The sequence below is a fragment of the Heptranchias perlo genome, unplaced genomic scaffold, assembly GCF_035084215.1.
Source record: "Heptranchias perlo isolate sHepPer1 unplaced genomic scaffold, sHepPer1.hap1 HAP1_SCAFFOLD_562, whole genome shotgun sequence".
Classification (NCBI taxonomy): domain Eukaryota; kingdom Metazoa; phylum Chordata; class Chondrichthyes; order Hexanchiformes; family Hexanchidae; genus Heptranchias; species Heptranchias perlo.
This window is the reverse complement of record NW_027139584.1, coordinates 132280-146415: the sequence shown is the minus strand read 5'-3', so window position 1 is coordinate 146415 and position 14136 is coordinate 132280. Positions and strand designations below refer to the sequence as shown.

Sequence of the window (14136 nt, the reverse complement as noted above, 5' to 3'; positions counted from 1 at the left end):
TCGGGGAGGGCCTGAGGCCGGGGACTGGGAGTCGGGGAGGGGCCTGAGGCCGGGGACTGGGAGTCGGGGAGGGCCTGAGGCCGGGGACTGGGAGTCGGGCCTGAGGCGGGGACTGGGAGTCGGGGAGGGGCCGGGGGGACTGGGAGTCGGGGAGGGGCCTGAGGCCGGGGACTGGAGTCGGGGAGGGCCTGAGGCCGGGGACTGGGAGTCGGGAGGGGCCTGAGGCCGGGGACTGGGAGTCGGGGCGGGGCCTGAGGCCGGGGACTGGGATGTCGGGGAGGGCCTGAGGCCGGGGACTGGGAGTCGGGCCTGAGGCCGCTCTCGGGTCGCTCGGTTCCTGCGCGGTTTCCAGGGGCAACGGATTCCGGGCCCAGGCCCAGCGACCGTTACTATGGGCGGCCTGGTATTATGGGATGGAGGGAGAGGCCTGTCCCCAACTTTAGTTCTTTCAATGTGGACGCCGGGCAGGGTGGGATGTGTCGGAGGTCCCCGGGGTGTTTGGGTCACGGGGGAAGAGGGGAGACAGGCTGAGGGTGGGGGGGACTCGGTTTGAGGTGAGGGAAGAGGGGGAGACAGGCTGAGGGTGGGGGGGACTCGGTTTGGGGTGAGGGAAGAGGGGGAGACAGGCTGAGGGTGGGGGGGACTCGGTTTGGGGTGAGGGAAGAGGGGGAGACAGGCTGAGGGTGGGGGGGACTCGGTTTGGGGTGAGGGAAGAGGGGGAGACAGGCTGAGGGGGGGGGGACTCGGTTTGGGGTGAGGGAAGAGGGGGAGACAGGCTGAGGGTGGGGGGGACTCGGTTGAGGTGAGGGAAGAGGGGGAGACAGGCTGAGGGTGGGGGGGACTCGGTTTGGGGTGAGGGAAGAGGGGGAGACAGGCTGAGGGTGGGGGGGACTCGGTTTGGGGTGAGGGAAGAGGGGGAGACAGGCTGAGGGTGGGGGGGACTCGGTTTGGGGTGAGGGAAGAGGGGGAGACAGGCTGAGGGTGGGGGGACTCGGTTTGGGGTGAGGGAAGAGGGGGAGACAGGCTGAGGGTGGGGGGGGGACTCGGTTTGGGGTGAGGGAAGAGGGGGAGACAGGCTGAGGGTGGGGGGGGACTCGGTTTGGGGTGAGGGAAGAGGGGGAGACAGGCTGAGGGTGGGGGGGACTCGGTTTGGGGTGAGGGAAGAGGGGCAGACAGGCTGAGGGTGGGGGGGACTCGGTTTGGGGTGAGGGAAGAGGGGGAGACAGGCTGAGGGTGGGGGGGACTCGGTTTGGGGTGAGGGAAGAGGGGGAGACAGGCTGAGGGTGGGGGGGGGGACTCGGTTTGGAGTGAGGGAAGAGGGGGAGACAGGCTGAGGGTGGGGGGGACTCGGTTTGGGGTGAGGGAAGAGGGGGAGACAGGCTGAGGGTGGGGGGGACTCGGTTTGGGGTGAGGGAAGAGGGGGAGACAGGCTGAGGGTGGGGGGGACTCGGTTTGGGGTGAGGGAAGAGGGGGAGACAGGCTGAGGGTGGGGGGGACTCGGTTTGGGGTGAGGGAAGAGGGGGAGACAGGCTGAGGGTGGGGGGACTCGGTTTGGGGTGAGGGAAGAGGGGGAGACAGGCTGAGGGTGGGGGGGGGGACTCGGTTTGGGGTGAGGTAAGAGGGGGAGACAGGCTGAGGGTGGGGGGGACTCGGTTTGGGGTGAGGGAAGAGGGGGAGACAGGCTGAGGGTGGGGGGGACTCGGTTTGGGGTGAGGGAAGAGGGGGAGACAGGCTGAGGGTGGGGGGGGGGACTCGGTTTGGGGTGAGGGAAGAGGGGGAGACAGGCTGAGGGTGGGGGGACTCGGTTTGGGGTGAGGGAAGAGGGGAAGACAGGCTGAGGGTGGGGGGGACTCGGTTTGGAGTGAGGGAAGAGGGGGAGACAGGCTGAGGGTGGGGGGACTCGGTTTGGGGTGAGGGAAGAGGGGGAGACAGGCTGAGGGTGGGGGGGACTCGGTTTGGAGTGAGGGAAGAGGGGGAGACAGGCTGAGGGTGGGGGGGACTCGGTTTGGGGTGAGGGAAGAGGGGGAGACAGGCTGTGAGGGTTTCAAATCAGTAAAATAGGTCCTTGAAATGTGGCTCGTTCCAACAGACAGGTCTCCTGGTCAAACCAGTCCTGCCCTGGGCTGTCCCTGGATTAACATGAGAACGGACAGGTCCCTGAGGGAGACACATTGAGATTCAGTCTAATATCTAAAAGGCTGAAGCAGGGAGCTCCCCGGGGGTAGGGGATGGCCGTGTGTCTCGTCCCAAACCCTCCCCAGGGGCGGGGACAATCTCTCAGTCTGCCGGGGTCCTCCAGCCTGTCCTGAGTGTATTTCTCTCTCTGTCTCTCTCCCAACTTTTCTCTTTAGATTCTCTGGTTTGTAACCGGGATTTGTGTCTCAGTGTTGGTGCTGAGGGATTGTCGGTGTAACTGGGAGAGGGAATGGGAGGGAGGGAGCTCTGGGCTCTTGCTGTGCCTTTTTAATCCCATGCTTTTGTATTTTAATCAATTCCCTCTCTCTCTCTCCTCAGGAAACTTTTCGATGAAATGCTGCAAGGAGATGATCCAGAAAGAGACATTTTGTGAGAAGGAGGAGGAGGAGGAATCCTGGGCCAAGAATCGTTCTCTCCGCTGGGGACTGACTGACTGAGACCTTCACCGCAGCCTGGACCCGATGGGGGCCACGTGAGTAATGTCTGGGTTACTCTGGGGGGTCACTGGGACATTCTGGGGACACTGGGGGATCACTGGGACATTCTGGGGACACTGGACGATCACTGGGACATTGTACAGGAGCTGACACTGAGACACACACTGACCGTCTGACAGTGCAGCGCTCCCTCAGTACCGAGTGTCTGACAGAATATCACCATCTGTTCGATCCCAAATTCCTCCCTTCGTTCATTGCAAGTGCAACTTTTCAGAAATAACACAAAGTGGATCAAACTATTATTCAGAGGCTGACAATGTGACATATCTCGGGTCTTAATTGAAATTAAAAACTCTTTCAGGGAGCGTCCTGCAGCACGCAGAGGGCCCAAATGTGAAAACAGCCTCCAAATGTTTTCTGAGTTTGAAGTTTAATTTTTGAAAAGGTCACTGACAACTCAGAAAGAAATAGTGTTAATTCCGAAGCCATTTTGGGCCCCCATGTGAAATTGTATTGTAATGGAACCACACAGACACATGGGGAAGCTCGGGAGCAAACTGATTGGAATTTGAGATTTTAATCCCATATTCATTTGTGGCACAGCTCAGCTCAATTCAAACCCAATGTCTGGACAAGGGACACGAGTCTCCTGACTGTACAGTCTGTGTGTGTGTGTGTGTGTGTGTGTGTCTCAGTCTCACTGGTCCCATAACATAACTTTAAAGCAGTAAAATTAACCAGAACCTGCTCCAAAGACAAAACAGATCCAGATCTTGAAGGTGTGATGATTTCCTCCTTCTCTCTGCTCTGTTGGTGGGAGGCTCATTTCCAGTCCCAGGTATTTGTCTATTCCCCATGTCTGATGGGTTGGTTCCTGTGAACAGTTTGTCAGAGAGTGTTTCACTGCCTCAGGGTGTTTACAGAGAGAGAGAAGCAGCTCCCATCCTGGTCTGAAAGACCCAGTCAATGAGAGATTTATAAAACAATCCAGCCCAGTGGAGTTAAACCTTGTCCCCCATTAATCCAAACACACCATATTGTGAGCAAAATTCAACATTTCACAGGGCCAGTGAGTCCCAGACACGGATTGTACCCACCTCCCTAAACTAAACTCAACTCCTTCCTGTAAAAATGTCTGTCAAAACACAGCCCGTTTCGGGACTGAACCCCTCAAATAAACATTACAGTCAACATTGCAATCTCTCAGTGAATCGTTCCCTTTTACCCACTGTGTGCTTTACATGTACAGGAGCTGACACTGAGACACACACGGGCCGTACAGTACCAGACAGGAGTGAATCGTTCCCTTTTACCCACTGTGTACTGTACATGTACAGGAGCTGACACTGAGACACACACGGGCCGTACAGTATCAGACAGGAGTGAATCGTTCCCTTTTACCCACTGTGTACTGTACATGTACAGGAGCTGACACTGAGACACACACGGGCCGTACAGTACCAGACAGGAGTGAATTGTTCCCTTTTACCCACTGTGTACTGTACATGTACAGGAGCTGACACTGAGACACACACGGGCCGTACAGTACCAGACAGGAGTGAATCGTTCCCTTTTTTCCCACTGTGTACTGTACATGTACAGGAGCTGACACTGAGACACACACGGGCCGTACAGTACCAGACAGGAGTGAATCGTTCCCTTTTACCCACTCTGTGCTGTACACGTACAGTACAGTTGTGGTGGTGGTTGTTGTCGTGGCCCAAACGCAAAGGCCGCCGCTCTGGCCTCGCTCTGGGATCCCCGGCTGCACCCTGGCCTCACTCTGGGCTGACTGGGTGCACGCTGGGACCCCGGCATCACTCTGGGGTCACTGGGACATTCTGGGGTCACTGCGGGATCACTGGGGACACTCTGTCGGCCTCTTGCCGCCATGTGACAAGATGGCGGCGGCGGCCATTTTTTCCAAGATGGCGGCCGCGCCTGCCGCCATGTTTTCCAAGATGGCGGCCGCGCCTGCCGCCATGTTTTCCAAGATGGCGGCCGTGCTTGCTGCCATTTTTTCCAAGATGGTGGCCATGCCGGCCGCCATTTTGTCCAAGACGGACTCCGAGCTTGCCTCCATTTTGTCCAAGCTGGCTTCATTTATGATATAAATAATTGAAAAGTTTAAAATGTAATATAAATAACTCAATAGTTTAATTCATTAAATAAATAATGAATTGCTTATTTTATTATATCAATAATTAAATTGTTTTCAAGTGTTTAATTTATTATATGAATACTTCAAATGTTTCATTTATTATAAAGAGAATTCAATAGTTTAAATTATTCGATTGATTAATTTATTATATAAAAAATTCAATAGCTAAATTTATTATATAAATCATTCAATTGTTTAATATATTATAAATAATTCAAGTGTTTAATTTTTTATGTAAATTATTGAATTGTTTAATTTATTATATGAATAATTAAATTGATTAATATATTTGATAAATAATTCAGTAGTTTAATTATATAATAATTCAAGTGTATAATTTAATATATAAATAGCTCTGTTTAATTTATTGTATAAATAATTCAATTTGTGAATTTATTATACAAATAAACAAGTGTTTAATTTATTATATGAAGCATTCAAGTGTATAATTTATGACATAAATAGTCATTTGTTTAATTTATTATTTAAATAATTCAACTGTTTCATTAATTATCTAAATAATTCAATAGTTTAATTTATTATATAAATAATTAAAAGGTTGTATTTATTAAATAAATAATTCAACTGTTTCATTTATTAAATAAATAATTCAATAGTTTAATTCATTCTATAAATAATCAATTGTTTAATTTCTTACATAACGACTTCAGTTGTTAAAATAAACTATTGAATTATTTTCATAATAAATTAAGCATCTAAATAATTCAATTGATGAAATTATTATACAAATAAACAATTGTTTAATTTATTATATAAATAATTCATGTTTAATTCATTATATAAATAATTCAAGTGTTTCATTTATTATATAAAAAAATCAATTGCTAATTTATTATATAAATAACCAATTTTTTAGTTTATTATATAAATAATCCAAGTGTTAAAATTATTATATAAAGAGGTCAAGTGTTTAAATTATATAATTAATTCAAAGGTTTAACTTATCATACAAAGATTCAAGTGTTTATTTAATCATATTAATAATCCATTATTTAATTTATTGTCTGAAGAATTTCAAAATGTTATTTATTATATAAATAATCAATTGTTTAATTCATTGTATTCATAATGAATTGTTTAATTGATGATATAAATAATTCAAAGGTTTAATTTATTACACATAATAAATTGTTCACTTTATTATATAAAGAAGTCTCGTGTTTAATTTATTAGACAAATCATTCAAGTGTTTAATTTATTATATAAATAATTCAACTAAATATTGAATCCTTTATATAATAAATAAACACTAATTGTTTATGTAATAAATTAAACAATTGATTATTTAATGAATTGAACTATTCAATTATTTATGAAATGAATTGAACGATTGAATTATTTATATTATAAATTAAACACTTGAATTATCTGCTTCCAATGTCTTTGCTTTTCGGCCTGATATTAAGACCATCAATGGCGGCTGCAGCACCCAGCATGCAGCGCGGTACAGATTGTGCCCTATCTGAATCAGTGGAGCCCAGTGCGCAGGCGCAGTAGTGACTCATTATCGGTCAGTGTGTCCTGAGCATGCGCGGCCAGTCGAGGCTGCGGGAGGAGCGCGTTCGGTGCAGGTCAGAGGATCGGAGCAAGAGGCTCAATAAACCCCGGGGCCCGGGTCCGGGCTCAGGCCCAGGCTCAGGCTTTACAAACCCCGAGTGCGGCCCCAGACCCGAATATAAAACAGTGAACATTATCCCCCCCTCACTACCCGCCGGGAAATGAAGGGGAAATGGGGATCGGTCAGGGAGCGTCTGTAAATGAAGGAGAAATGGTGATCGGTCAGGGAGCGTCTGTAAATGAAGGAGAAATGGTGATCGGTCAGGGAGCGTCTGTAAATGAAGGAGAAATGGTGATCGGTCAGGGAGCGTCTGTAAATGAAGGGGAAATGGGGATCGGTCAGGGAGCGTCTGTAAATGAAGGAGAAATGGTGATCGGTCAGGGAGCGTCTGTAAATGAAGGAGAAATGGTGATCGGTCAGGTAGCGTCTGTAAATGAAGGAGAAAGGGTGATCGGTCAGGGAGCGTCTGTAAATGAAGGAGAAATGGTGATCGGTCAGGGAGCGTCTGTAAATGAAGGAGAAATGGCGAGCGGTCAGGGAGCGTCTGTAAATGAAGGAGGAATGGCGATCGGTCAGGGAGCGTCTGTAAATGAAGGAGAAATGGTGATCGGTCTGGGAGCGTCTGTAAATGAAGGAGATATGGTGATCGGTCAGGGAGCGTCTGAAAATGAAGGAGAAATGGTGATCTCTATACCTTTAGTCATCCAGGGAGCTCCAGCTTTGGATGCTGTTCCTTTCCTCCTCGTGGGAATCTGTCTACTCTGTACCCAAACCAACTCCTCCTTGAAGGCCTCCCACTGTTCAATTACTGTTCTGCCTGCCAATTTTTGATACCAATCCACCTGGACAAGATCCCTTTTTAACTCACTGGAATTAGCCCTCCTCCAGTTAAGAATTTTCACATTTGACTGTCCCCTGTCCTTTTCCATAACTGTTCTAAACCAAATGAGATTATGATCACTGCTGCCCCACTGAAACATGCTCCACCTGCCCCACTTCATTCTCCACACCGAGCCCACTGCTGTACTCACATTCACTCTCTCACACTCTCTCACACTCTCTCACATTCACTCTCACATTCACTCTCTCACCCTTTCACTTATGGTTTCGGGCCACTGAAAGATGATGCGATGGGTTTGGATTTCAGCACAGGGAGGAGGGAGAGTGTGTGGGACGGGGATTTACAGCTTTGAGGAATGAGAGAGGAAATAATGTTCCATAGAAAGTAAAGATATCTGATCTGAATTTCTATCCTGTAGTTACAGTGATAACTTTTATAAACTACTTTTGCAGGGGAGGATTTGCAGAGGGAAACTCAAACCAAAGATCACGTCAAGATCTGACAGAGTCACTCGATTCATCAGGACCTGAATATCATCGACCTTTGAATGTGGAAGGAGAAATGTTTGTCTGTTCTGTCTGTGGGAGATGATTTTAGACATCAGTGTGAGTGGAAAAGCACCGAGACACAGACCGAGTGAGAGTGTTCCAGTGCACTGACTGTGGAAAGAGCTTTAACCAGTTACACAGCCAGAAAAAACACCGCACCGTTCACAGAGGGGAGAAACCGTACACGTGTTCTGTGTGTGGACGAGGCTTCAACTGATCGTCCAACCTGGAGAGACACAAGGACACCCAGACCATGGAGAAACCGTGGAAATGTGGGGAATGTGGGAAGGGATTCAATTACCCGTCCAGGCTGGAAATTCATCAACACAGTCACACTGGGGAGAGGCCGTTCACCTGCTCCGTGTGTGGGAAGGGATTCGCTCAGTCATCCGGCCTCCTGACACACCAGCGAGTTCACTCTGATGAGAGACCTTTTAAATGTGCTGACTGTGAGATGAGGTTTAAAAGCAAAATTAATCTGCTGATACACCAACGTACCCATACTGGGGAGAGGCCGTTCACCTGCTCCGTGTGTGGGAAGGGATTCACTATTTCATCCAGCCTCCAGACACACCAGCGAGTTCACACTGGGGAGAGACCTTTTAAATGTTCTGACTGTGAGAAAAGGTTTAAATGCAAAAGGAACCTGCTGACACACCAATGTACCCACACTGGGGTGAGGCCGTTCACCTGCTCCGAGTGTGGGAAGGGATTCACTCAGTCATCCCTCCTCCTGACACACCAGCGAGTTCACACTGGGGAGAGGCCGTTCACCTGCTCCGTGTGTGGGAAGGGATTCACTCAGTCATCCCTCCTCCTGACACACCAGCGAGTTCACACTGGGGAGAGGCCGTTCACCTGCTCCGTGTGCGGGAAGGGATACACTCGGTTATCCACCCTGCTGACACACCAGCGACTTCACTCTGATGAGAGACCTTTTAAATGTTCTGACTGTGAGAAGAGGTTTCAAAGCAAAAGTAATCTGCTGTCACACCAACGCACTCACACTGGGGAGAGACCGTTCATCTGCTCTGTGTGTGGGAAGGGATTCACTTGGTCATCTGAGCTTCTGACACACCAGCGAGTTCACACTGGGGAGAGGCCTTTTAAATGTTCTGACTGTGAGAGGAGGTTTAAAAGCAAAATTGAACTGCTGAGACACCAACGCACTCACACTGGGGAGAGACCGTTCATCTGCACCGTGTGTGGGAAGAGATTCACTCAGTCGTCCATCCTGCTGACACACCAGCGAGTTCACACTGGGGAGAGGCCGTTCACCTGCACCTTGTGTGGGAAGAGATTCACTCGGTCATCCATCCTGCTGACACACCAGCGAGTTCACTCTGATGAGAGATCTTTTAAGTGTTCTGACTGTGAGAAGAGGTTTAAAAGCAAAATTGAACTGCTGAGACACCAACGCACCCACACTGGGGAGAGGCCGTTCATCTGCACCGTGTGTGGGAAGAGATTCACTCAGTCATCCAACCTGCTGAAACACCAGCGAGTTCACACTGGGGAGAGGCCGTTCACCTGCTCCTTGTGTGGGATGAGATTCACTCGGTCATTCATCCTGCTGAGACACCAGCAAGTTCACTCCGATGAGAGACCTTTTAAATGTTCTGACTGTGAGAAGAGGTTTAAAAGCAAATTTAATCTGCTGACACACCAACGCACCCACACTGGGGAGAGGCCGTTCATCTGCACCGTGTGTGGGAAGAGATTCACTCAGTCATCCAACCTGCTGAAACACCAGCGAGTTCACACTGGGGAGAGGCCGTTCACCTGCTCCTTGTGTGGGATGAGATTCACTCGGTCATTCATCCTGCTGAGACACCAGCAAGTTCACTCCGATGAGAGACCTTTTAAATGTTCTGACTGTGAGAAGAGGTTTAAAAGCAAATTTAATCTGCTGACACACCAACGCACCCACACTGGGGAGAGGCCGTTCTCCTGCTCTGTGTATGGGAAGGGATTCGCTGGGTCATCCTCCCTGCTGAAACACCAGCGAGTTCACACTGGAGAGGGGGCGTTCACCTGCTCCGTGTGTGGGAAGAGATTCACTCAGTCATCCAACCTGCTGAGACACCAGCGAGTTCACTCCGATGAGAGACCTTTTAAATGTTCTGACTGTGAGAAGAGGTATAAAAGCAAATTTAATCTGCTGACACACCAACGCACTCACACTGGGGAGGGGCCGTTCACCTGCTCAGTGTGTGGGAAGGGATTCACTTGGGCATCCTCCCTGCTGAAACACCACCGAGTTCACACTGAGAGACCTTTAAATGTTCTGACTGTGGGAAGAGATTTAAAATCAGAAACGAACTGCTGAGACATCGACGCACTCACACTGGGGAGAGACTGTTCACCTGCTCCATGTGTGGGAAGAGATTCACTCGATCATCCCACTTTCTGAAACATTAACTTGTTCACACTATTGAGTGACCTTTTAATGCAGTGACTGTGAGAAGAGCTTTAAAAGCAGAAATGAACTGCTGTCACATCATCGCATGCCCATTGGTTGAGAGACTGTTCACCTGCTCCGTGTGTGGGAAGGGATTCACTCAGTCATCACACGTGCTGAGACACCAGCGAGTTCACGAAATGAGCAGGTCCAACGAGCCGGTCTGTAACACAGGCCAATGACTCAGTGCAGCTCGTGACCCAGTCACTGGGCTCCGTTATGGCCTCTCCTTTGAGTAACACACAAGGAGAAATTGTAAATCTGAAACAGAAAGAGATAATGTATAACACTTCATATCAACCACCAGTTTTTCCCTCTTTCCGGCTTTTAAAACAATCTGTTTCACAGTTTGTCAAACCCGAAACAGCCTCTGGGATTTGCTGATTGAGAATTTCAGTGGAAATTGGGACCGTCATTAAGTATCGGAACAAATATCCCCGCTGAGGTTTCGGGGTTGTTATTGGTTTATTTATATCAGTGAGTGACCAATTTTAAACTAGGTGAGGGTCTGAACCTAAGGTAAGAGCCTGGGATAGACAAGAGACTCTTCAATGTATCAAGTTAAATTACACTGATTCCACCAACACTGGACATCACATCCCTCAAACATTGTTACCTGTTACTGTATAAAACTGGTGAGGGTGGAAATGGGAAATAACTGAAAAAAAATTCATTGTTTCAAAGTTAATTCTGATCATTATTATTATACAAACATTCTACAGCCTAGCCCTTAAAAAGGACCCAATATCAAACCAGTCCCCAGTCCTTGGGCCTGTGCCTATGTTGTGATTTGCACCCGCTTCTGACTGACTTGGTATCAGACGCACTCCCGTCAACAGTAAACGGATGGAGCCGGATCCATAAGAGAAAAATGAGGACCGACCTCCGCGGTTCTCCCAGAGTGCGGGAGGCGGAGTAACAGCAGCAGACAGAGAGATCTCTCTAAACCAGCCGCTGCCGCCGGAGAGAAGCGAGTCCCGTTCCGAGCCGTGTCTGTCAGGCGCCCGCTGACCCTCTCTTCACTGAAGGGGACCGATTCAGCACCAACTCACACACCCACCATTGGATCATTGAATCACCTTCAACACCTGAATTACATCACCACTTAATCCTCTATACACGAGGAAATACAAACCTTGTTCACGCAACTTGCCCTCATAATGTAACCATTTTAGCCCCAGTATCATTCTGGTCTTTCTGCGCTGCACCTCCTGCAAGGCCAATATATCCTTCCTGAGGTCTGGTGCCCAGGACTGAATGCCGTGCTCTAAATGTGGCCTTCGCAGAGTTTATAGAATTCTAACATAACTTCCACCCTTTTGAATTCCAGTTCCCTTGAGATAAAGGCCGACATTCCATTAGCCATTTTAATTATTTTTTGCACCTGTCTGCCAACTCTTCCTGATTTCCCGAAGTATCTCTGCTCACCCACAGTTCCTGGCTTCTCACCATTTCGAAAATACTCTGATTTATCTTGCTTAGGGCCAAAGTGGATGGCCTCACACTTCCCCAGATTGAAACTTTGAACAGTCTGGGGCTCTTTTGTATAGAAAAGAGAAGGCTGAGGGTGACCTGATACAGGACTTTAAGATTATGCAAGGGTTTGATCGGTCAGATGTAGATACGGTGTTTGTACTTTTGGGAGTGGGGATGTGAGAACTTAGGGCCATGAATATAATAGTCATCAATAAATCCAATATCGCATTCAAGAGAAACATATTTATCCAGAGAGTCGTTAGAATGTGCAGCTCGCTCCCACACGGAGTAGTTAAGGCGAATATCATGGATGCATTTACAGGGAAGCTGGATAAACACATGGAGGAGAAAGGAATATTCGGGTTTGCTCATCGGGTTAGATGAAGAGGGGTTGGAGGAGGCTCGTCTGCAGCATAAACACCGGTATAGTCTAGTTGGGCCGAATTGCCTGTTTCTGTGATGTACATTCGATGTAATTCTATGTAAGCTCCATCTGACACAGTTTTACCAACTCACTGAATCTATCAATTTCCTTTTACAACTTTATGCTCCCATCTACACGACTCACTGTGCCTCTTAACTTGGTGTCGTCGATAAACCTGGATATACCGCTCTCTATTCCTTTATCTACCTCATTTATACAGATCCCTGGGGGACACCACTAATCACATCCTGTCAATTTGAGTACATACCCATTAACCCTACTCTCTGTCTCCTACCTCCAAACCAACTCCCTCGCCATTTCCATGGGTTGCTATAAATTCCACATGTTCTCATTTCTGTTAACAGTCTCTGATGCTAAACCTTAACGAGTGCCTCTGGAAGTCAATATACACATAACCCCCATAGACACTCCATCATTTACCACATTAGTCACATTTTCAAAAAGTTCAACTCGTTTCGTTAGACTTGACTTACACTTTACAAATCCATGCTGACTCTCTCTGATCAATTCATGTTGATCCAAGTGCTCAGTCATTCTTTCCCTAATAACAGATACTGGTAACTTCCCCACAACAGACGTCAGACTAATAGGTCTATAATTTCCTACTTTATCTCTCCTACCCTTCGTATATAATGGAATGACATTGGCAATTTTTCAATCCATGGAACAATTCCTGAATCAAGAGAGTTTTGAACGATCATGACTAAAGCATGTACAATTTCCTCACCTATTCCCCTTAGTCCCCTGGGATGGTAAACATCAGGTCCTGGAGATTTGTCTATCTTTAATTTAATTATTTTCTCCAATACCATTATTTTACTTGCACTGAATCCCCTTGATTTATTTTCAGTTTTCCTCGTGTCTCTGGTAGATTATCCTCATGATTTTCTGCGAGTATTTAGCAAGTCTGCCATTTCCTGAATTTCAATTGTAATATCACCGCCATCTGTCCTTAAGGGGCCCATATTACTTAGTCACCCTTCTTTCTCTTAATATACGTGTAAAAACCTTGATTGTTGTCCTTAATTTCACTCAAGTTTTTCTCGTTTTCCCTTTTTGCACCTTTTACGATTTTTTTTTAGTTTCAGCACCACAATAAACAACACTTCACTGTGAAATTTGCTCAATTAGTTCTTCAGTGTCAGAGCGAGAATTGTCCATCCCTAATTTATTTAAAGTAACAAACAAACACAAGCTCACATATTCATTCGTGTATCATCGCACTGATGGACACAGAAAGATAAACACAGCCTGAAACGCAGTCAGTATCGGGATTCACAGGGAAACGGGCAAGCGAAATCGACAAAGATCAAACAGTCTGAACCCCCAACAGAATGTGACGTGTTGCTGATAGATATTAATGAGAGGAGGTGATAACCCGTACTGTGATTTTGCTCCTTGGCTTAGTTGATTAAAGCACCTGTCTAAATACCAGGAGATTCTGGATTCAAATCTCAGTGGTGCCTTTTTGTAATTCATGGCGTTCAGTGGTTTTGAGAAGCAAAAACACACAGTGCGGTGTTTGTGTTTTGAGCAGGAGCCAACACGGAACTGATCAGGAAGTTTCTTCAAAAATGCCTTTTCATTATACAGACAGCCCTCTCATAGAATGTGTCCGTGACATGTTCTTGTTTCTGGGCTCGTTGAGGTCGGGGTATAATTCTCGATTCGAGGTTCATACCCTAATTTGGAACTAGACTTTTGATCCTTGAACTGCGGTTCAAACTTTTGCAAAGAGGGAAAAGAAGTCCCCAAATCACTCCACCTGAATCTCACGCGGTCTCGGAAGAAGTTCAGTGCAAACAATCAGGACTTTAAAGGCACCTCAATGACCTGCACTTTCATTGAACGAGCTTTGCTTCCAATTGCATTCGACCTTGAAACCACTCTGGGTTTTCATCTCACTGAAGCAGAGTGTGGCCGCTCTGTATCTGTGAGCATGTCGGTGACGAGCTCAGCTTTGATATTGGTCGCTCTCAATTTTCAAGATCT

At 47.4% G+C, this 14136-nt stretch overlaps 1 protein-coding gene across 1 annotated transcript; it reads left to right on the top strand.

Annotated features, from left to right (window-relative positions):
* The first annotated feature begins 278 nt into the window (after window positions 1-278).
* On the top strand, window positions 279-13596 carry LOC137316161 (zinc finger protein 850-like). Its single transcript, XM_067980332.1, has 3 exons — window positions 279-403; window positions 2515-2668; window positions 7667-13596. The coding sequence occupies exon 3, from the start codon at window positions 8016-8018 to the stop codon at window positions 10089-10091; it is 2076 nt and encodes a 691-aa protein (XP_067836433.1). The 5' UTR covers window positions 279-403; window positions 2515-2668; window positions 7667-8015; the 3' UTR covers window positions 10092-13596.
* The last annotated feature ends 540 nt before the right edge of the window (window positions 13597-14136 follow it).